The following is a 23,215-nucleotide window of genomic DNA, read 5'->3' as shown; positions in this document are numbered from 1 at the left end:
GCATCTCTCTCTCTCTCTCTTTATCTCTCTCAAATCAAATCAAACTTTGTCACATGAGCCGAATACAACAAGTGTAGACCTTACTTACAAGCCCTTAACCAACAGTGCAGTTCAAGAAGAGTTAAGAAAATATTTACCAAATAAAATCAAATAAAAAATTATAAAAAGTAACACAATAACATAACAATAATGAGGCTATATACAGGGGATACCGGTACCGAGTAAATGTGCGGGGTACAGGTTAGTTGAGGTAATTTGTACATGTAGGTGGGGGTGAAGTCACTATGCATAGATAATAAACAGCGAGTAGCAGCAGTGTACAAAACAAATGGAGGGAGGAGGTGTCAATGTAAATAGTCCGGTGGCCATTTGATTAATTGTTCAGCAGTCTTATGTCTTGGGGGTAGAAGCTGTTAAGGAGCCTTTTGGTCCTAAACTAGGCGCTCCGGTACCGCTTGCCGTGCGGTAGCAGAGAAAACCGTCTGTGACTTGGGTGGCTGGAGTCGGACAATTTTATGGGTTTTCCTCTGACACCGCCTATTTTATAGGTCCTGGATGGCAGGAAGCTTGGCCCCAGTGATGTACTGGGCTGTATGCACTACCTTCTGTAGTGCCTTATGGTCAGATGCAGAGCAGTTTCCATACCAGGCAGTGATGTAACCGGTCAGGATGCTCTTGATGGTACAGCTGTATAACTTTGAGGATCTGGGGACCCATGCCAAATCTTTCCAGTCTCCTAAGGGGGAAAAGGTGTTGTTGTCTCTTCACAGCTGTCTTGGTGTGCTTGGACCATGATAGTTCATTGGTGATGTGGACACCAAGGAACTTGAAACTCCCGACCCGATCCACTACAGCCCCGTAGATGTTAATGCGGGCCTGTTCGGTCCGCCTGCTTTGTCTTGCTCACATTGAGGGAGAGGTTGTTGTCCTGGCACCACACTGCCAGGTCTCTGACCTCCTCCCTATAGGCTGTCTCATCGTTGTCGGTGATCAGGCCTTCCACTGTTGTGTCGTCAGCAAACTTAATGATGGTGTTGGAGTCGTGTTTGGCCACACAGTCGTGGGTGAACAAGCCTAAGCTTTTCTTCCTTCATATAGGCTATATATATGTTTGTTTTATTAATATCATACAGCGGACTCCTAAGCTTATAAGCCTATGCATGCAATGCCCTGATGCCCTGATGCCCTGATGCCCTGACGCCCTGATGCCCTGATGCCCTGACGCCCTGATGCCCTGATGCCCTGATGCATTTCACACTCAAATCTCCAACAGTTGGACCGTGAGGTGGACAATATTTTTTTTGTAGGAAAGTAGCCTAAAAACAATAAAAAATGGCTACAAAGTTTTGCATATGCTACACATCGAAACACAAGGAATAGTGTTTTTGTCATTTGTTTTAGGCTGTTTTTAAGGACAAGTAAATGTGGCTCATTTGGCCAATATCCCTTGTTTATTGATGGCACTGGCTGCTCCAAGCCAGATCTGAAAGCATATGGATGTCAGGTAAATTTCTCAAATGTCAGGTAAATTAAAATCTTCCCGGTCACGTTGTCCAGCACAACATTTTCGTAAAGGAAACCCTGAAATGTGCATATTGTTTTCATGCAGATTTTAGAATATTCCCATGAAAATCTGTCCCCAACTGGATGGAAACCCAGCTATTGACACCATAAAGACTCTGGCAGGTGTGCTAGTCCAGTGTCACTTTGACTATGCCTGCTCGTCATGTTTCACCAGCAACCCCAAACGTCTGAAGAATAAGCTACCGACTAGGGCTGAATATTTCTCCCAGTATTTTACAAATGTTCCATATAGAGCATAATCACTTTTCTCCACTGTAACTCAGTATTTCCCGCCCGAACCAGAAGTGTCATTCTAAAGTATATTATTTGATTAGAGCTTTGATCGGCATGAAAGTTCAAGTCTGATGCTACCTGAGTCTGATGAGCCATACATTAAATACATTTTATGAGCTCAAGCCCAAAAAAGCTCAAATGATTGTGCCGTTATCCAACATATAGCCTATGATATAGGCTACCACACATTACGCACGACAGAAAAACATAAAAGCCCATAGATGAAACAATGTTAAAAAAGAAGGTGACCCCATTGAAAGGATATGCAAAACTCACACTGAAGTGAACAGATTGTGGGGCAAATTGTTACACATTTAAGACAATCAATTCTGAATGTCACTAAGCAAATTAGGTGCTGGAGTGCAGAGTTCTCTGCAAACGAAATAGCAAATGAGTAACATTCGTCCTCTGCAGTGGTTCTAAATGATAGTGCAAAGTAGCTGCATTACAATTACCTGCCTGTGTCTCTTTACTCCATTAACATAACCAAGCTATTTCAGTTCAGCCACACGATAAAAAAAGGGCTGGGGGTGGTGGATTAGCTGCATAAAAACACTGGTATTTGCATTGTTCTATATATTAACAATTTTGTTCCCTGCATGGGCTTCCATTTGGTAGGCTACAGTATGTGTTTTTCAAAAAGGTCTGGGATTATATCAGATACTGGTGTTGCAGGCAGGGAAGGTGCACATTTTGCTGTCACTTCACACTGACCATTATACTGTTTTTATGTTTACAGATTTTTTTTTATAACGATCTAAACGCCGGAGTTGAAAGAACCACTGTTATCTTGGATAGTACCACAGTGAATGTTATGAGGGTGTTTAAATCTAGGTTAGGCTGAAATAGGGCAGAGGACAAACCCTTTCCTCTAAACTGGGAGTTGGTCTATTAGTTTGAGTTTGTTGTACGACAGGAGTAGAGGAACAAACCTTGTGTGATTAACAGGACCTGTTCTCTGTCTGACACAATTATCTGACTTCAGATAGAAGATAAGGATAGCACAGGATCTAATCCGCTACTATTGCTTTTCACTCAGGGGGAAAAGGCCCATCAACGTACCAGCAGTGAGACGCCTGTGATAGGAAACTCTGCTAGGTAAATACTAATCATCTTGAAATCTTGCTACAGCTGAATTAAATGTGTTGAATAGGCCTAGGAAGATTATGAAAGAGTGACAATCTCTTTCTAGATATTATCGCAATGTGTACCTCCATTATTGGAGTCAGGGATTCTCAAACAAGAGTAATCGTTCAGGTTTCCTAACAAATGAATCATTGAAGAAGATGGGGTGAAAGCCAAGGAAGGTATCAAAGTCATCAGTAGACAGATTACATAGAGTAATACGCAGCTCTGACTGGGCACTGAGTGAACATACAGAGAGAGGAAAGAATTGTTCAACATTTTCATTCCACTTTTACAATCTAGTCCTACTTCAACCAGACCTCCTCCTCCAAGTGGACTGTCTTTCTGATGAATCAGCGCTTCTTTGTCGTATGAGAACAGAAATGGTATGAAGCTCAAATAAAATGCCAGTTCAACCTCCATCCCTAGTCTCTTCCCCCCGCCGGCCATAAAAAGCAGTGTAATAGGATGCCTAAGCTTTTCCAGTGACTGCTTCCACTATCACAGAGACATTTAAGTGCACTAATCCATGACAAATGGTCTCATCTGATCCATGACGAATCGTCTCAGGGGCAGATAAAGACGAGGAGATGGACGGAGGGAGGGGAGGGGAGGGAGGGAGGGGAGGGAGGGGAGGGGAGGGAGGGGAGGGAGGGAGGGGAGGGAGGGAGGGGAAGGCAGGGGTGAGAGAGAGTGATGCTGTGTATAGGAATGATGAGGCAGTTATTGCCCAGTTTTAAAAAGGTTGCTTTCATTACCACGAAGGACATGCTCTGCGATAGAGTGAGAGACCTCAACAATGAGCTCTCAACTAAAGCCTGCAGTTTTTATAGCAATTACAACCCAATGTGGAGCCAGATTAAAGGCTTTGGGTGTTCGAGCCCGGAAAAAGAATGCCTTGGTAGACGGCTCGCTCTGAAATTGATGTTTCTTATTACATTTGTGTGCGTTTAGTTTTTGATTCTCATCATCAGGTAATTATGTCAGAGCCACTGAAGTAGTTTTTGTTTTTAGGGGATGGGAGGTATCTTTTTCTTATGCCATGAGAATTGCATTGATGAACCATGCTTTCTGTCACCTCATTTAGAAAGCCATTTCACTATCCCAGACCCCTGTCCTGGCCACTGTCTAGGTGGGGATGGCTTGTGTGTGTGTGTGTGTGTGTGTGTGTGTGTGCGCGCGTATGCCAACCTGATCAAACGTTTCCTTTTTATCGAATTTGCACAAAAGAAATCTGATTAAATCACCATCCATTCCAGTGAGCGGAATTTAATTGAATTCTGTTTCCACCATCCATTCTCACACTAATTAGTCCTTGCAATTAAAAGTGGGTGTGAAATGTATCAAATTAATGGTCAAACAAAAACACAAAAACCCATACTGAGATGTTACTTTCCTGTGGGTAGTTGTAAAACTGCTTGCCCTTTGGCAGTTTGAAAAGCGTGTAAATCGAAGTTGCATAAGCGAACCAGTAATTTGGATTACATTCATGTTGACAGTACTTAAATATGGTTTGAGAACTATCATGAGATTACAGTGTATGTATCTTTCATGTTTTACTGTATGGAACAATGCATGCAGTAAATCACAGCAATAAGGAAATTGATTCTAAAACTGCAAGGGTATATTTGTATGTAATGTGTTTGATAGTGTAGCTAATTGGCATGTTCTCAAACTCAGCCAGGAAAACCATCCCTCTTCTGAGCTAGACATATGCATGGCAATGAAAAAATAGATTCAGTCTTGAAATGTAAGTTTCCGGAATTCAACCCAGTTCTCATTTAGCGAAATATAGATGCCTTAAGGTTCACCAACACTCCCACCTACACTCAGACATCTCATCCTACAGAAAAGAGCCCACAGTCACAGCAGAAAAGGTCAAAGTAAACCATAACAAAGATTTCAGAATGTCAGGATACATGAATCATATAAAAAAGCCTCCACACAGTTAAATGGTGGTCAATCTGTGGTCAATCTGCTCATCATAACATGGGGCTCCATTCGTCAACACGATTCCCCATACTTGACTACTATTGGTTGACATTTCATTTTCTGCTATTGCTCACTTTAAACTGTGTTTAGCTGTGTGGTTATTTCTGTGTCATGATGAATAATAGTAGTAATTACATGTTTTTGTCCGCCTCAAGAGCTTTCCTAGACTAAAGGAGTATTGCATATCAAATGGCACACTGAACATGAACATCATTAAAGCGCTTGTCTTCCAATCATCTTTCAAAAGGTTATTCATTATGAGATATTTACATTCAATTGATTAAATCATTATAAGCGTTTTATAAATGGTATGGGCTCACGTACACAGTTTACAGCAGGTATAAACAGTGCAGAGAAACGCTTCCTTGCAAGCTCCCTCAAGAGTGCAGTACAATATCAATATCAGCACTGTTTGCTGCAGTATGCACATTATGACCTATCCACCTTACGCTATAAACCATCCAAAATCAGCATGGATTTCACCAAAACAAAGTCCTCAGCACCCTACTTCCTATACAGTATTTCTGTATTTCTTACAAGGATGATTCAAGTGATTCCTAATCACATCATCAGTTCACAGTCACACCAAGTGGCTGCTTGCATCTTCATGTAGATCGGGGAAACAACTGGCTAACCTGTCATTACTGTCACCACTTCTGCTGATTTCATCAACTATGAGAAACAGTTTAGCACCGTCATTGCAACAAACAATTTACTTTTTATTGTGTCAGACAACACTGTTTTTGTTTTGTCAAAATGACAGTTAAGGACTGCTCCTTCAGGACTAATAGTGATGTATGTTAATATTGTAGCTTACATTGGAATGGGAATCAGCTAGTGCCCTTAGAGAGTTATGTCAGAATCATAAACCAAATGCATCGCCATTGCATTCAATATCCTCCCTATGGGCATTGCTAGGACACACAATGACAATGCACTTCCATTTGGAAAGGAAACAAATACATATTCAGTAGCAGTTGAACATAAAACTGACTATTAAGAAATGTTTGATTTCAATGTAACTTCTCCAAACAATGACAATCCATATTTCTTTGAATGTTACAGTTTGACCCTTCAACTGGCTGCATAGTGTCCAGTAGAATCATCCACAGCAGCAAGCTGCTTTCTCCAGGATTGGACTTGGCAGTACAGTGTTAGTTGGCAGGTGAGGAAAGAGCTGAGCTGGGCTTGTGTGTCATGTCACATTCGCCTCATCTGTCAGTGTAGTGGATTATTTCTTGAGAGACCAAAATTGGCTGCCCAGAATCTGGGCACAATCAATCTTTCCCAGCGCGGGGGACGTAGGGGAGGCCGCGAAGCAGGGGCTCATGGGAAGGCAACGGCGCCGCTTCCTGAGCAGGTGATGAAGCAGTCAGGCGACTCGTTACTCAATCCCAGCCTCAACTGTGACCAGCAGATTTCTAACTGAAATATTCTAATAAATAAAGAAATGGAGGTTGAAAAGCCCTATCTCTCCTCGTATATTTTTGGTATGCATGTACTGTGCAGTGGTATTCTGTCAGCTCGCTGTAGCAGAGGGGGATAAGCAGATTTTTTAAAACATTGTTAGATGCTTGAACAGGCTTGAGGATTACATTTGTACCTTGCTCAACATGACCTTCACTTCCCCTGTGCAGAGATATATTCACACCATCGTCTGAGTACTGAGAGCTGCTGCTGCGGTATCATTCACTCACTCAGCCAGGGAGCTGTGGTAGCCAGTCTGAAAACCAGGCTCCATATCGAGATCCACACATACCTTTATTTAAGGCTTTTTTTCTGGTACAGAACACATGCTTGTCAATCAAACAATAGTGTGCAAACCCTTTGTTAGAAAATAATGGAAATTGGGTAGGCAATATTCCAATAGTTGGAATATTTGGTAGACTCATGGGTATCATTCCGGTTTTCAGAATGATTTGTACAAGGCCCTAAGTTGTGTCAACAGAGATACTGCATCGAAGGCAGAAGCACAACTCACAAACAGGTTTGTGTTCGTTCGTTGTTTTTCTGGCCTTGCTTCAAGTTTCTTTTGTGTATTGACTGCCAATGGTTTTAGCCGTTGTAAAATGCATTGAATCGTAACATGTAAAGTTCCTTTTTATTAGTTATGTTGACAATGTTCACAGTATCAAAACCCTGTATGTTACCAGACATCACAGATGAAGGCATTATGACATATGTTTTCTTTTTAATTATGACTATCCATTCAATTCTATTTTATTACAGAAAACAGCTAAGCATAAAACCAAAGCATGTATCAATCTGAGATCTCACTCTGGTCTCCACGCACTGCATATCTATTTATATAAAATGATCTGGTCGCTGAAACCAGAGAGCATCCTCAAATTATTAAATCAATTCTAATTCAAATATTCATCATAGCATTTCAATTCTGAGAAAGCAGTTCTGGTTACATCTGTTAACACCACTCTGCAGTTGAGTAAGATTGATGAGAACTTAAGAGGCCTTGACACTACAGTAAATTGTACAGTTGCAAAACATATAAAGGGAACATGTGGAGTGTTTTTTTACTATGATAGTGAATGTCATCACATCCAATGGTGATCACACGTATATATTAACATGTCCTCATCAATACTTGTTGCACTTGATGACTGTTAGTTGTAGATAGCCTAAGTTGAACTTAATCTTTCTATCATTCTAGATTTTGACAATCAGCCAGTGACAGAATTTCATTGAGTACATGCTGCTGATTGACCGTACCAATCTTCTCCCTTATAAAACAATTTACTATTGCATAGCACACTGAACAATAAATGCATCCTGCGCTCTTATGTGCCAAAACACAGAGCTTCATCCACTTTCACAGTACAGAACATTCCTGCTCTCAGACAGAACACTTCTGGTCTCAGACAGAACACTTCTGCTCTCAGACCGAACACTTCTGCTCTCAGACCGAACACTTCTGCTCTCAGACCGAACACTTCTGCTCTCAGACAGAACACTTCTTTTCTCAGACAGAACACTTCTGCTCTCAGACAGAACACTTCTGCTCTCAGACAGAACACTTCTGCTCTCAGACAGAACACTTCTGTTCTCAGACAGAACAGTCCTGCTCTCAGACCGAACACTTCTGCTCTCAGACCGAACACTTCTGCTCTCAGACAGAACACTTCTGCTCTCAGACAGAACACTTCTGCTCTCAGACAGAACACTTCTGCTCTCAGACAGAACACTTCTGCTCTCAGACCGAACAGTCCTGCTCTCAGACAGAACAGTCCTGCTCTCAGACAGAACAGTCCTGCTCTCAGACCGAACACTTCTGCTCTCAGACCGAACACTTCTGCTCTCAGACCGAACACTTCTGCTCTCAGACCGAACACTTCTGCTCTCAGACCGAACACTTCTGCTCTCAGACCGAACACTTCTGCTCTCAGACAGACCACTTCTGCTCTCAGACCGAACACTCCTGCTCTCAGACAGAACACTCCTGCTCTCAGACAGAACACTTCTGCTCTCAGACTCATTTTGTGTATGCATCCCCTTGTTCCCCAGGGGACCATGAAAATGCCATGCCATAATGACTTTGCTGAGAAGAAAATGTGAGTGTGTGTTTGTACAAGCTGATTTCTCTGACAAGAACCCTTTCACAAAACTAGATCAGGAGGATATTTATCTCACCAATAACTTAGCTGACTTCTCTATGTGCCGTGGGCAGGGTTTTCTCTTTGTTTTCACTTGGACCTCTACATAATTCAGAAGACACTTACTGTAGGCCATGCACATCCTTGTACAAAAAACCTGGAAACAAAGTTTAAAAAAATTCATTCTGTCGCTCATCCTGTTCCCACTTGTTCCAATTAATGAGCTCAAACCACTTTGTGTGAAGCCTGTCTCACACCCACAACCAAGTCCCACTACGTCAGCTGTTCCAACCCCAAAACAAGCCACCTGCCCTGCACCACTGCTCCAGTTCACTGCTGCTTAAAAACCTCATTGGGCTATAAACAATCTTGTCTTGACATCACAAGTCGGGGAAATCAATGTCTCTTTTTTGTTGTTGCTTTTGCTTCAATCACTGTCTTTTCACTCCATGGGGCAGCACGGCTCGGAGAATGAGACAAGCACAGATAGATGGAATCAATGTTTAACAGGCATTGGGATTTGGTTTCCTGGTGAAAGGGGTTTGGAATAGTGTTGTCGTCAGAAGCTTCCAGGAGCGAGTCATTGTTAAAAGCTTAAAGGAGTCTGCTTCCAAAGACACATGGCTGGGGAGTGACAGAACGCGACTACTCTACTCCCACATAAATGAGGAGAATCAGACCCATCTCACTGACTCCCTCCCCTTTAGCCCCCACAGTGGAGAAGGAACTGGCTTTAATTGCCGAATGTTTCCGGAAAGCGAGAGAGAAACATAATTGTTATTTCCATTTAAGCCACAGTGATCAAAGCAGCCTGCACTCACAGCATACTGATGGGGAGTTTTGCCTAGAGCCTGTCCTACGTACCAATCAACCAGCTAGTCTGATAGATTCAGGATGCTGCAGTCACTCTTTCCTCACACTGAAAATCCTCTCCCGTTAAAAAGTGCTCTTTGTCTGTCTGGGGCAGAGGGGGAGTTCCAACCTCAGATCAAAACAGCAGCTGCAGCTGAGCTTAAACATTATAATCAACTCTAAGCTAAAACAATTTACTGCAAAGAATGTAGGAGAATGTCAATAAAGCCAACTTTGAAGATGGTGTAGTTTTATATACAGCTGGCAGAGGCACCCCAAAAATGCACCCCAAACATCTAATGAGGCACAAAATAAGTCTGGATGGCTGGGTTGCTGGGTGGCTGGTTCGAATTGTTGGACGGATTTTGTGTTTCAAATACCTTAAAAAACTTTTTTGGACCCCTAATTATTATGCTTAATTCTATGTCATAAATATATGTATTTTTCTGCGTATGTAAGCATACCTCTTGAGCTGTCTGTATCCTCCTGACTGGTGGTTATCTTTAACTAAATATGCTTCTCTGCATCTCTGCTAAAATCTGGGTAAAAGATTGAAAGGAGTCTTTTTTGGGTACATTAAGTAATTGCTTTTGTAGTCTACCAACCTTGCCAGCAGGCATGCCAGCTAAGATACTTAAACAAGCTAGCTACTCTAACTTCCTTGATAGCCTGAAATGGCTTCTTAGTAGCTAGTTATGAGGTTGGGAGATAGGTAACCCATCTAAGTTAGCTAAAGCCAACAATTGTTCAGTGGCTAGAGGTATTACAAAGAAACAACAACAACAAATTATAAAAATAAAACAGGACAAAACTGAGGGGGCACATGCCCCTGTGCCCCCTATGGGCATGACACCTCTGACAGCTGGATACATGACTGAACCATAAGAAACATAAACAATCCATTATACAACGCCAGAATCTATAGAAACAAACAAATATAAAAAGTTGTGAAACCACAGTGCACTATTCTTCTTCTCACAGTAGCTAACATATTGGTTGCAAACCAATCTATTACAAAAGACAGAAGACTGTTGCTTCACTGTTTCCACTGGGGATAGAGTGATGACATAGTATTATTTTACTCTTACACTTCTCAGAGAGCTCCCCTGGGAGGACTAGGTGGGTAGTGGGCACAGCGTGATGTGGGCAGACAGAACATAGAACGGGACTCACCCAGGATCTGGATGGCGTTGCGTCCGGGCCGGGGCACGTGGTGCTGCTGGAGGGTCTCGTACAGCGTGGCCTGGCACAGCAGCAGGAAGCCCAGGCTAATCCACAGGCCCAGGAACAAGGACATGGCAGGGCAGGGTGGGAGGGTGGCTAGAGGAAGAGGGCAGAGAGAGAGAGAGGGTTAGAGCATAGAGATAGTTAGAGGACGCAAAATTGTATCTGTCCCATTATTGCGTCTGTGAGAGCATGGGCAGCGCCATTGAGGCCGTCTCCATTTTGAAGTTCTTCTACTAATTCTATGAGTTGATAAACAAACTGATTGGCAATTTACTGCCACATGCAGTTATGGAATGTTTGCTCACAGGTATAATTAATTGGCTGATCCCTCCTGGTGACCTGGATGGAAATATGTGATTCTTATTTAACCAATAGGAAGTCCCACCCACTTGATTACTTCAAAATGGTGAAAGTCCTCAATGGCGCTGCCCATGCTTAAATGGGTGGCCTACAAAGAGATGGCAGAGATATGAAAAACACTAACTGAATTACATATGTTAGGAAAGGTGAAGACAGAAAAAAGGGCTCTTTGAGGAGAAATAGAAAAAAAAGGTATAAACATGAAATGACATGAGCGACATTGGGGAAGGACTATATCAGGATAATCAAAAAACCTCTATCTGAAGAGAAAGAGACTTGGTCAAGCTTGTCAAAAATCATCATACATGAGAAGTGAAAATGATTGTAACATGACTAATAAAATATATTGTATGAGGTAGCTACCGAGAAAACAGGACCATTAAAGCCACAGTGTAGCATTTGAAGGACATTACTGCAATATGGTCACCTCTCCCACGATGGGCATTTTTGACGAGTTCCCCAAAAACTGTGCAACCGGGAAAAACATCACAAATCAACCGAGCTTGTGTCCAAGCTTGTGCATATGCTTCTGTTTAGCTGTAAACGGGTGTCCTTCCCAAAGTACTGCACGTCATGTGCGCAACTCAAAAATCAAACATCGCTTGACACTCACCTGTCTTGATCAGTGAGAGAAGATAAACATACACTAAGATGGCGGCGTATACATTGTTGGATTACTTCATAGAGAAAACCTTTTGTTTTTTAATTATCTAAATTCCAATGTTCCACCTGCAACAAACCATGGAGGTTTAGAAGACACTGGTGCTTGCCGAATCGAGAATTAAGAAAGTATCGGCAAGAAAAGGTTGGTAGAACATGTTCTGATTAGGGCTAAACAGGAGCTTCGTATCAACAACTATAACTAGCTAATTAAATTAGTAAGCTAATGATGATAGTTTGATTTGATATAGGCTACTTCACACCATGTACACACTGTAGCCTATCAGCTCAAAACATAAAGGCCAAATATATACAGTACCAGTCAAAAGTTTGGACACAGCTACTCATTCAAGGGTTTTTCTTTATTTTTTACTATTTTCTACATTGTAGAATAATAGTGAAGACATCAAAACTATACAGTATGGAATCATGTAGTAACCAAAAGTGTTAAACAAATCAAAATATATTTTATATTTGACATTCTTCAAAATAGCCCCCCTTTGCCTTGATGACAGCTTTGCACACGCTTGGCATTCTCTCAACCAGCTTCATGAGGTAGTGACTTGGAATGCATTTCAGTTAACAGCTGTACCTTGATAAAAGTTAATTTGTGGATTTTCTTTCCTTCTTACTGTGTTTGAGCCAATCAGTTGTGTTGCGACAAGGTAGGGGTGGTATACAGAAGATAGACTTGGTATTTTACCAAATAGGGCTATGTTATGGCAAGAACAGCTCAACTAAGCAAAGAAAAACTACAGTCCATCATTACGTTAAGATACGAAGGTCAATCAATCCGGAAAATGTCAAGAACTTTGAAAGTATCTTGATGCAAAAACCATCAAGTGCTATGATGAAACTGGCTCTCATGAGGACCGTCACAGGAAAGGAAGACCCAGAGTTACTTCTGCAGCAGAGGATAAGTTCATTAGAGTTACCAGCCTAAAAAATTGCAGCCCACATACATTTTACCTTTATTTAACTAGGCAAGTCAGTTAAGAACCAATTCTTATTTTAAATGACAGCCTAGGAACTGCCTTTTTCAGGGGCAGAACTACAGATTTGTACCTTGTCAGCTCAGGGATTTGATCTTGCAACCTTTTGGTTACTATCCAACACTCTAACCACTAGCATACCTGCTGCCCACTAGGCTACCTGCTTCACAGAGTTCAAGTAACAGACACATCTCAACATCAACTGTTCAGAGGACTCTGCGTGAATCAGGCCTTCATGGTTGAATCGCTGCAAAGAAACAACTACTAAAGGACACCAATAAGAAGAGAACACTTGGTTGGGCCAAGAAACATGAGCAATGGACATTAGACTGGTGGAAATCTGTCCTTTGGTCTGATGAGTCCAAATTTGAGATTTTTCATTCCAACCACCGTCTTTTATGAGACGCAGAGTAGGTGAAAGGATGATCTCCGAATGTGTGGTTCCCACGTGAAGCATGGAGGAGGAGGTGTGAAGGTGTGGGGGTACTTTGAAGGTGACACTGTCTGTGATTTATTTAAAATTCAAGACACACTTAACCGGCATAGCTACCCCAGCATTCTACAGCGATACACCATCCCATCTGGTTTGCGCTTAGTGGGACTATAGTTTGTTTTTCAACAGGACAATGACCCAACACACCTACAGGCTGTGTAAGGGCTATTTGACCAAGAAGGAGAGTGATGGAGTGCTGCATCAGATGACCTGGCCTCCACAATGACCTGACCTCATTCCAATTGAGATGGTTTGGGATGAGTTGGACTCCAGAGTGAAGGAAAAGCAGCCTACAAGTGCTCAGCATATGTGGAAACTCCTTCAAAACTGTTGGAAAAACATTCCAAGTGAAGCTGGTTGAGAGAATGCCAAGAGCGTGCAAAGCTGTCATCAAGGCAAAGGGTAGCTATTTTGAAAAATCTCAAATATATTTTGATTTCTTCAACACTTGTGTTATTTCATAGTTTTGATGTCTTCACTATTTTGTACAATGTAGATAATAGTAAAAATAAAGAAAAACCCTTGAATGAGTAGGTGTGTCCAAAATTTTGCATGGTACTGTATGTTTCAATTTTAGGATATGCTCAGAGCCATTTTCATCTCTGATGCTGGAACAGTGTAGTGTCAACACAGTTGAATGTGAAATGAAAACAGTACACATAAAGGCATGATGAGACACCTTGGCCATTCATTTAACGATAGCCTAATGGCTGCTGAAGGCTGACATATGGACCCACACCTCTCCCTCCCTCATTGGGGATAATAACTCCTCCTCTCCAGGTGTTACTACATCCTCTCCTCTCAATTCTCAAATGGGACAAGTCCGTCCTCTCCTCCATCCTCCTCTCCTCTATGACCCGGACACCGATAAGCGGTCGAGTGGTCGAGGAGAGTGTCAATTTGTTAGTGTCGTCCACTCCTCAATAGCCTCGTCTCTCCAAGGATACTCTTTAGTATCCTTTCAGCGGCTAGTGCAGAACTGTTTTAAATCCGCCACACCCCCTTTGAATCATCGTTGAGCTAAACCAATTGAGATTCTCCCATGCTCATGGTCCTGCATTCACTAAAGCAACCCCTTCCTATCCAGCCAAAACTGCAGTGGTCATTATCTCTCCCAGTAATTTTCAGGTCCCCATTTGTAAAAGCGACCTGGGCCGATATTTATAAACCATCTCAGAGTAGGACTGCCGATCTAGGATCAGGTTCTTCCTGTCCATATAATCTTGTACATTATTATTTGAAATGCATTCCTACTATGAATACAGGTCCTGCACCCAAGTTGTGTATCAGCGTGTCTCCATTCTCTCTATTAACCTCTAGGGGCTAGGGGGCAGTATTTTCACAGCCGGATGAAAAACATACCCAATTTAAACAGGTTACTACTTGCGTCCACGCCACATGGCATTGTAAAGTGTTCTGGATGGGTCAACAAAACAGACGTATTTGGACATAAATGATGGATTTTGTAGAACAAATGAACATTTCTTGTGGAAGTGGGTGCCCATCCGAGTGCAGTCCGCCGAAGATCAGCAAAGGTAAGTAAATATTTCGAACATATTGTTAGAGATTTGTCGACGCCGTGGTTGTAGGCTAACTGTATAGCTTAGCATTGAAGGCTAAGTTCTGTACTCAGAATATTGAACAATGAGCTTTTTCCGTAACGTTATTTTGAAATCTGACAAAGTGGTTGCATAAAGGAGTAGATTATCTCTAATTCTTTAAATAATTGTTATACATTTTTTCAACATTTATGAGTTCTTCTGTAAATTAAATGTGCCTATTCACCGGTAGTTATGGGGAGAAAACATTTTCTGAACGTCACGCGCCAATGTAAGAATTGGGTTTTTGGATATAAATATAAACTTGATCGAACAGAAAATGCATGTATTGTCTAACATGATGTCCTAGGAGTGTCATCTGATGAAGATTGTCAAAGGTTAGTGCTTAATTGTAGCTGTATATCTGGTTTTGTGATGGCTATCGTGCTTGGAAAATGGCTTCTTTTTTTGTTGTTGCTGAGGTGCTATGCTAAAATAATCTAATGTTTTGTTTTCACCGTAAAGCCTTTTTGAAATCGGACAATGTGATTGGATTAACGACTAGAGTATCTTTAAAATGCCGTATAATACTTGAATTTTAATTTTGAGATTATTTTGTTTTGAATATCGCTCCGTGCTCTCTCACTGGTTGTTGTCCAACCAATCCTGTTATTGGGATAGTATCCTCAAGAGGTTAAGGGACTATAATACAATGCTTATCTTTTGGTTTTACCAGTTGAATTATAACATTATTATAACAGTAATGTTCTAACTACAAGTCACCATTAAAAAATTATGTTCAGAGATATGTGCAGGTTAATTCACTTGCTTCTGTTTGTTTGGTTATCTTCATGTCAATAATTATGACTAGCCTATACCAAGCATTTGGTTTTTGAAACTTTTAGTACTTAGTTTATTTACATGGTACACTTAAAGGTAGACTCAGCTAAATGATGTTGCCACGAGCATCACTGCAGACACAAGACTTCGCTCTCACACAGTAACACACAGAATCTGTGAATGGGCAGGGGTTCCCTTCACGCTGTTCGATGGTAGTCGCCACTAAGACAACTCATACCGTTTATTATGAGTGTAACAATGAGATGTATTTTAGATTGAACTGGTATCACCCAATCCAATGGGTGGGTTACCAACTGCTATTCCAGTCTGTTTCAGACCTTCAGCATGTAGTAGTATGCACTGTGAATGAGTGTTTGATCATTTACCCTAGCTTTTTACATTTTTCTGGATCCATTTGCAGCCTATTCAAGTCAAATGCTGAACACTGATCACATTGCTGTAAAATAAAACATCTGACTTCACCTGAAAGTGTCCAGTGCCTTCCCGCCATCTTCCTGGGCCGTGAAACACATTAGGCCGAATACTTTGCCACAGATTGCCAACAGTGAGTTGTCCTCTTGGTTTAAGTTTTGTGTTATAGTATTAATTTGATAATGGCAAAAGACCTAGACTGAGACCACCTTATACCGGTTGTATTATGCTAATTACTTCTTAGTTATTACTGAAAAAGGGTTTCACATTTATAAATGGTGAGAACAATTGCTTCAAAAACTATTTTAAGTGGAGAATCATTCACACATAGGCCTACACATCAGTGTTGATTTAAGCATGTCAATCTCTCCAATTTTGGGAGGGATGCATGCCAACAAAGACACTACACAACACAACACTAAGCAATACATTAATTGCACTATAACGCTGGGAAACGGTGCCCATAAACTGTTAGGGTTTACATAAAGCTGTCCTAACAGCAGAGATTTTATTTTCAGCACCATGGAGTGAATCCTTACCACTGCTACACCTGACTATCAGCGGAGCACTGCAATAGTTCATTCAGCCTCATTTACTGCCTTTAAAAAAAAAACATAGCTGATATGGCTGACTTGCTTAAACAAATGTGGTTTCTACTAACAATTGAGATGTACAAACTATGGCATAAGGGGACGATGAGCGGATAAGAGGCAATCCATAATTCGATTAAAACATTAATGAGCGAACTAGGACGGATGTAGTCAATATAACTATTTGTTCAGCACTTTTGAAATGTACAGCGCAGAATTCAGAATATGGGCCATTCTTACAGTATTCTCCCTGTACACCAAGTCAGAGCCGTAAGATAAATAAAGGGGTCATATAAACAGACAATGAAAGTTCTTACAATGTTCGATGATGACATTTCTCTAAAACAGGCTATAGGCTACATATGCACCGCTAACAGCTTACTACTCAACATACACTTATTATTACTTTGTTAGCTACAGTATACATATCTCCCTGGCATATTACATAATTTATGCAGCAGCATACAATACATTTTTGGACTCACCTTGTTGTGCTGTGCTCACTTGAACAGGAAGGTGTCACAGTGGTCCTTCGTGGGCAAATTTTGTCATCAAACTTTGTCATCAGTGGTTAAAGCGATGGGCCAGTAACCGAAAGGTTGCAAGATCAAATCCCTGAGCTGACAAGGTAAAGAAAATCTGTCGTTCTGCCCCTGAACAAGGCAGTTAACCCACTGTTCCTAGACCGTTATTGTAAATAATAATTTGTTCTTAACTGACTTGCCCAGTTGTTTTGAACGCGCGGCAGAAGTCATGCTGAATTGACAGCATGGCCAATGTTAAATGCTTATCTTATAAGCTTGGAAAAGAGACCCTTCAACCCAGACTTGGACCACACACCACTACACTGAATAGCTGGCTAGTGATTGCTTTGCAATTCTTGCAGTTAGCCACTGATTCCTTCCAAACCACTCAATGTCGAATTTGCAATTTCCAATTTGTTGTGTAATGTGTATGTCCAATGGCAGATGAGCACTGATACGTTTTATTTATAATTTCTCTTCATCATTTCTCATCATATGACAAGGATTGAAAAGGATTTGTCCGTAGATTGTCGACTTGATTCATGACGATGACTGCTAGCTTCCTAGCTAAGATTTTGAAAGTATAATGTTGACATGATCAGTCCAATCAAAGCTACGGTAGATATAACGTGATTTGATGCCGCTTTATCTGTGGCCAACGACCTTGAGCCTTCTTGGATGGGCACTCTAATGTAACTCCATGGCAGCCCCCAAGGGGCTTTCCGAGCTCTACTCATAGATTTTGTGGTGTTTGTATTCGGCTTTATTAACTCAGTTATATATTATTTTACATTGTTTGCAAACTGATATGTGACATATCGCAAACAATGTAAAATATATATATATATATTTTTTTTTATTATTATTTTATTATTTAGCTGACCTGAATGACAGGTCGCCACTGCTACACATATACAGTATTTAGGTTATTCCGTTGCCTTCAGATGTGCTGGCATTCCCCCCCCCCAATTTTTTTTTAAAATGATAGGCTGCTAGCCTATAGCAACTCGGTGTGTGCATGTCGGTTCGAGAAAAAGTTGACATTCTCCCCTCTACCCTGAAATGACATTGAGACTAGCCTACTGAATATTCAACACGCAGAAATTAAGCATAGCCTATAATTTGTCTTATTAACGGCATATTGTAATTCCCTGGGGAATGCTTTTTAACGCGCTGTGTTTCTAGCAAGTTCCTGGAAAAAAAAACGTAGTCTTTAGCCTGAACAACAGCATGGTGAGAAACTGCTCTTTTGTCCTCTCGGTTCAGCTCTGAGCAACTCTCCGACTGTCGGAACTCATTCATGTCAAAGAAGAAATGTGGTCCTGATCGACAGCGCGAGAGAATAGGGATGGAGAGGTGGCGGAGAAAGATATTCAGACCGCACCACACAGGCATGCTTATGCATTTTAATGTAAACGGACAACTTTCACGAGTAAATAGCAGACACATGAAAAATAAATCACATTATCAGGGCTAGCAGGATATTTGTATACAAATGACTTCTCGTTAGAATTCTTACCTTCGTGGTTTTCAATGAATAAACAAGGAATGTGTACTTCATGCAGGATTGACCATTTGCGCATCTGTTTAACGAGCCGTTTAGTCTCCGCTTTGCAGTCTAATTAGACCATTGATTGATATGTTCCTGATGGTTGTGGAATTCGTAATTGGTAATGACGGCATTTACTTTGTCTTTTTACAAGTATCCCATGTCCTGCCAATTTAGACTAAACACGAGACCATGCCCCCTGCCCGGACACACCTGCGCACCATCTCGGCAGGATATAGATGTTTAGCCTTCCCTACAACATAGGTATAATGGGGCAATTTTATATAGTAAGTAAATGGCTTCTTTTGATACGGTTAGATTAGGTTAGCCTGTATAAAAAATAACACATTTAAATGGAATAGACTTGATCTCGATTGCATGTAACAATTTCACCTCTCAATATAGGCTAATAACTGTGTTTGTAATATAGCCTAACATGAAAATGAATTAATAATATTGACTCTGAAAAGCAACTTGGTCTGGGCTAGAACATTTTAATTTTGCAGCCTTGTCTTTAAAAAACGAATAAAGGATGAGGCTGACATCTCTGCCCTACTTAGAACTAACTGCCTGTAACTTTCAAATATATCAGTCAACACAAAATATTTCTGATGTCCTAAAACATACATATATCTACAATGTCCATAGCCTACTCTCCTTCATCAAACCATACAGTTGTTCAATCCAACAGAGATATGCAGGTCGTGTCACATGCTCTACCTGTCTGTCGCTCACAGCTCATACCTGTCATCATTATTCAGTTACTCCTGGAGCCCTTCCACTTCTTACAAACATGACAGATAGCCTTATTTTATAACAGTTCCATAATCAGATTTTTTAAATAATAGTATATTTTGCAGAAGGAACAGAATATAATCACAAAGCACCAACAGTCCCAGAGAATAACCCCACAGCCTTACCTGAGTGGTCTGTCTGGTCAAAATAAAGGGTGCCCTGCTGTCAGTATCACCGTCTGTTCAACAGACTCACAACACTGTCTTAAATCCATCCATCGCCTGAGGCCAGGGATTCCCAACAAAGTTCCAGGTGTAAAGAAGAACAACGCTGCAGGATAAGAGGGGGAGAAGCTCTGTTTTTCAGCCTCGTCCGCTTGCCCCCCTCGACTCTCTCTGTCCGTCTGAAATCCTGGGAGTGCGGTCACCAGAAACCACCTCAGCTCACAGGAATGACACGCTGTTACAAACTAGTCAGTGTTTACAAAATGGAAGGCTGCTCATATCACCTTTATATCACCACAGACCTCCTTTTCTCTCTCTTTCTTCTACTCCTTTTTCTACTTTTCTTACTCCTGTGAAGGTAAAAGCCCTCTCGTGACGACAGAACGTTAATTTGCCTCCTCACTTCTCACACACGGACGGAGATCAGCTCCAGCGGAACGACAGTTCTGTCTCCTCTTGGCTCCGTCCCCCCATTGAGAAGCTGTGCTGATTATGTGTGTGAGGCTCAGCCCTCTTTTCAAAGCACTAAGTAGTGTGTGTCTGTGTGAGTCTATTATAATACAGCCCAGCCAGAGAGAGAAAGAGAGAGAGAGAGCTGGATCACATCACATGTCTTAAAGCAAGACTGCCCACTTCTGCATCGGGACTATCGTCTAATGAAGCATGCCTATTAAGCCCCTCCACTTCACCATGCCATGAGACATAACGCTCTGTGGCTTCTTCTCATGAAAATATCTCACAGTTTACCACAATAATGTGCTGTTATGTTTTCTCAAAATTATCCCTCAGACAGAACTCTGGCCTTACTGAGGTGATACCGGACTTTGGCCATTCACCCCACTTTCTGTGTGTATTTATGTGTGTGTATGTGTGTTTGTGTGTGTTTTGGTTTTTGTGTTTGTTGATAGGGATTGAGAGGGTGTGGAGTATGAGTGAATGTGCCTCTTTTACTCATTGCCTTACAGCGTTTGAAAAGAGATTGAAATATGCTCAGAGCATGATGCTTTTAATAGAAAGGAGTCCGCCTCATCCAAGCTCTGTAATCAACACATTATCCAGCGCTGGCTGCTTGGCTGGCTTGCTTTTTATGGTGGCGTTGAGGCTTTGTTTAGCACCCAGCTCCTCTGGTCATCTCACACCTCCCAAACAAAGTTACATCTGCCACAGCTGGCATGGTAACCGAGCATTCCCCCGATGTTCAATGACAAACTGAATCTGCTGGCTCAGTAGGATAGACGTCATTTGCTTTTCACTTTGTTGTTGTTGCTAGTGTTCATAGGGGGGCCTGGAGTGTGTAAAATAGGGGGGCGACCACCTACCTCCTTCAATGTGTAGGAGTTCACCTTTAGCCAGATCTAGTGTGAACCGGCTATGTTTATGCCAATCAGCCACACCCGCCAGAGCGGTCTCTCCCAGCCTGGCATTTCACAGAAAATGAAACCAACTCATGCGGCTCACACAGCATAGCTGAAGCATCAAGCTAACAAGCTGTATGTGTGTGGGTGTGTGTGTTTGTCTATGTGGGATTGTGCATATGTATTTCTGTACATTCATTTCTATGTGTGTATTTATTGAAACATGCATGTGTGCAAAAGTGTGTGTTCGTAAGAGAGCTGCAACGCTGTGAAGCTGTGAGCATATGTAGTAGTAAGTTAACATTGTCAGCTCCCTGCTAACTGGTTCTTGGTATGTTTGAGATGGTAACTCTCCGTTCACCTGGGGCAGGGGTCATCTAAGCCAGAGGGCACAGCAGACCCGCTGTGTGCTCCTTTCCTCTGTTTGTTCTTGCCTCTGCTTGAGCGTGCCAGGCAGATGCACGCAGGCAGCCCAGAGTTACGAGTTGTAGGGGAGGTGCAGCAGGGGGCTGAATGGGAAAAATACAGTCCAACAAAATGGAAGGAGAGAGAGATTGATATGTATTATTCTCTCTGTTGGGTTACACAAAAGGTGTAAGGCATGAAGGTGCCTTGCCCAGTACATCACTAAGGTAACCTGCCTAAATGACTACCGACCTGTAGCACTCACGTCTGTAGCCATGAAATGCTTGAAAGGCTGGTCATGGCTCACATCAACACCATCATCCCAGAAACCCTAGACCCACTCGAATTTGCATAACGCCCCAAAAGGTCCACAGATGATGCAAACTCTATTGCTCTCCGCACTGCCCTTTCCAACCTGGACAAAAGGAACACCTATGTGAGAATGCTATTCATTGACTACAGCTCAGCGTTCAACACCATAGCACCCTCGAAGCTCAATAAGCTAAGGACCCTGGGACTAAACACCTCCCTCTGCAACTGGATCCTGGACTTCCTGACGGGCCGCTCCCAGGTGGTAAGGGTAGGTAACAACACATCTGCCACGCTGATCCTCAACACAGGGGCCCCTCAGGGGTGCGTGCTCAGCCCCTTCCTGTACTCCCTGTTCACTCATGACTGCACGGCCAGGCACGACTCCAACACCATCATTAAATTTGCCGATGACACAACAGTGGTATGCCTGATCACCGACAACAACGAGGCAGCCTATCGGGAGGAGACCTGGCCATGAGATGCCAGGACAACAACCTCTCCCTCAACGTGATCAAGACAAAGGAGATGATTGTGGACTACAGGAAAAAGAGGACTGAGCACGCCCCCATTCTCATCGATGGGGCTGCAGTGGAGCAGGTTGAGAGCTTCAAGTTCCTTGGCGTCCACATCATCAACAAACTAACATGGTCCAAGCACACCATGACAGTTGTAAAGCGGGCACGACAAAACCTATTCCCCCTCAGGAGACTGAACAGATTTGGCATGGGTCTTCAGATCCTCAAAAGGTTCTACAGCTGCACCATTGAGAGCATCCTGACTGGTTGCATCACTGCCTGGTATGGCAACTGCTCGGCCTCCGACCGCAAGGCACTACAGGGGGTAGTGCGACGGCCCAGTACATCACTGGTGCCAAGCTTCCTGCCATCCAGGACCTCTATACCAGGTGGTGTCAGAGGAAGGCCCTAAAAATTGTCAAAGACTCCAGCCACCCTAGTCATAGACTGTTCTCTCTACTACCGCATGGCAAGCGGTACCGGAGTGCCAAGTCTTGGTCCAAGAGGCTTCTAAACAGCTTCTACCCCCAAGCCATAAGACTCCTGAGCATCTAGTCAAATGGCTACCCAGACTATTCACATTGCCCCCGCACCCCCTCCCCTCTCCACACCACTGCCACTCTCTGTTGTCATCTGTGCATAGTCACTTTAATTAACTCTACCTACAGTACATGTACATACTACCTCAACTAACCGGTGCCCCTGCACATTGACTCTGTACTGGCACCCCCCTGTATATATTGATAATTTTTACTGCTGCTCTTTAACTTTTTAGGGTATAGGGGGCAGTAGTTTCGATTTCAGATGAGAAGCGTGCCCAGAGTAAACTGCCTAATACTCGGGCCCAGAGTCAAATATTTGCGTATCATTAGTAGATTTGGATAGAAAACACTCTGACGTTTCTAAAACTGTTTGAATGATGTGTGTGAGTATAACAGAACTCATATGGCAGGCAAAAACCTGAGAAAAATCCAACCAGGAAATCTGAGAATTGGAGTTCTTCTTTTGAATCCCTATCGAAACTACAGTG

General features: G+C 42.3%; 1 protein-coding gene across 2 annotated transcripts in view; it reads right to left on the bottom strand.

The window, feature by feature from the left end:
- LOC106565835 (chemokine-like protein TAFA-1) overlaps positions 1-20,139 on the bottom strand; it is a 248,193-nt gene extending 228,054 nt beyond the window's left edge. For both annotated transcript variants that reach the window (XM_045691776.2, XM_014133405.3), the window contains exons 1-2: positions 19,560-20,139; positions 10,608-10,754 (exon numbers count right to left, since the gene is read on the bottom strand). In XM_045691776.2, coding sequence (XP_045547732.1) covers positions 10,608-10,731 — 124 coding nt within the window. In that variant the 5' untranslated portion in view covers positions 10,732-10,754; positions 19,560-20,139. The remainder of the gene's footprint in view (positions 1-10,607; positions 10,755-19,559) is intronic.
- Positions 20,140-23,215: the final 3,076 nt, after the last annotated feature.

This window comes from Salmo salar, chromosome 12, assembly GCF_965601325.2.
Source record: "Salmo salar chromosome 12, fSalSal1, whole genome shotgun sequence".
Classification (NCBI taxonomy): domain Eukaryota; kingdom Metazoa; phylum Chordata; class Actinopteri; order Salmoniformes; family Salmonidae; genus Salmo; species Salmo salar.
This window is presented reverse-complemented; position numbering and strand designations above follow the sequence as displayed.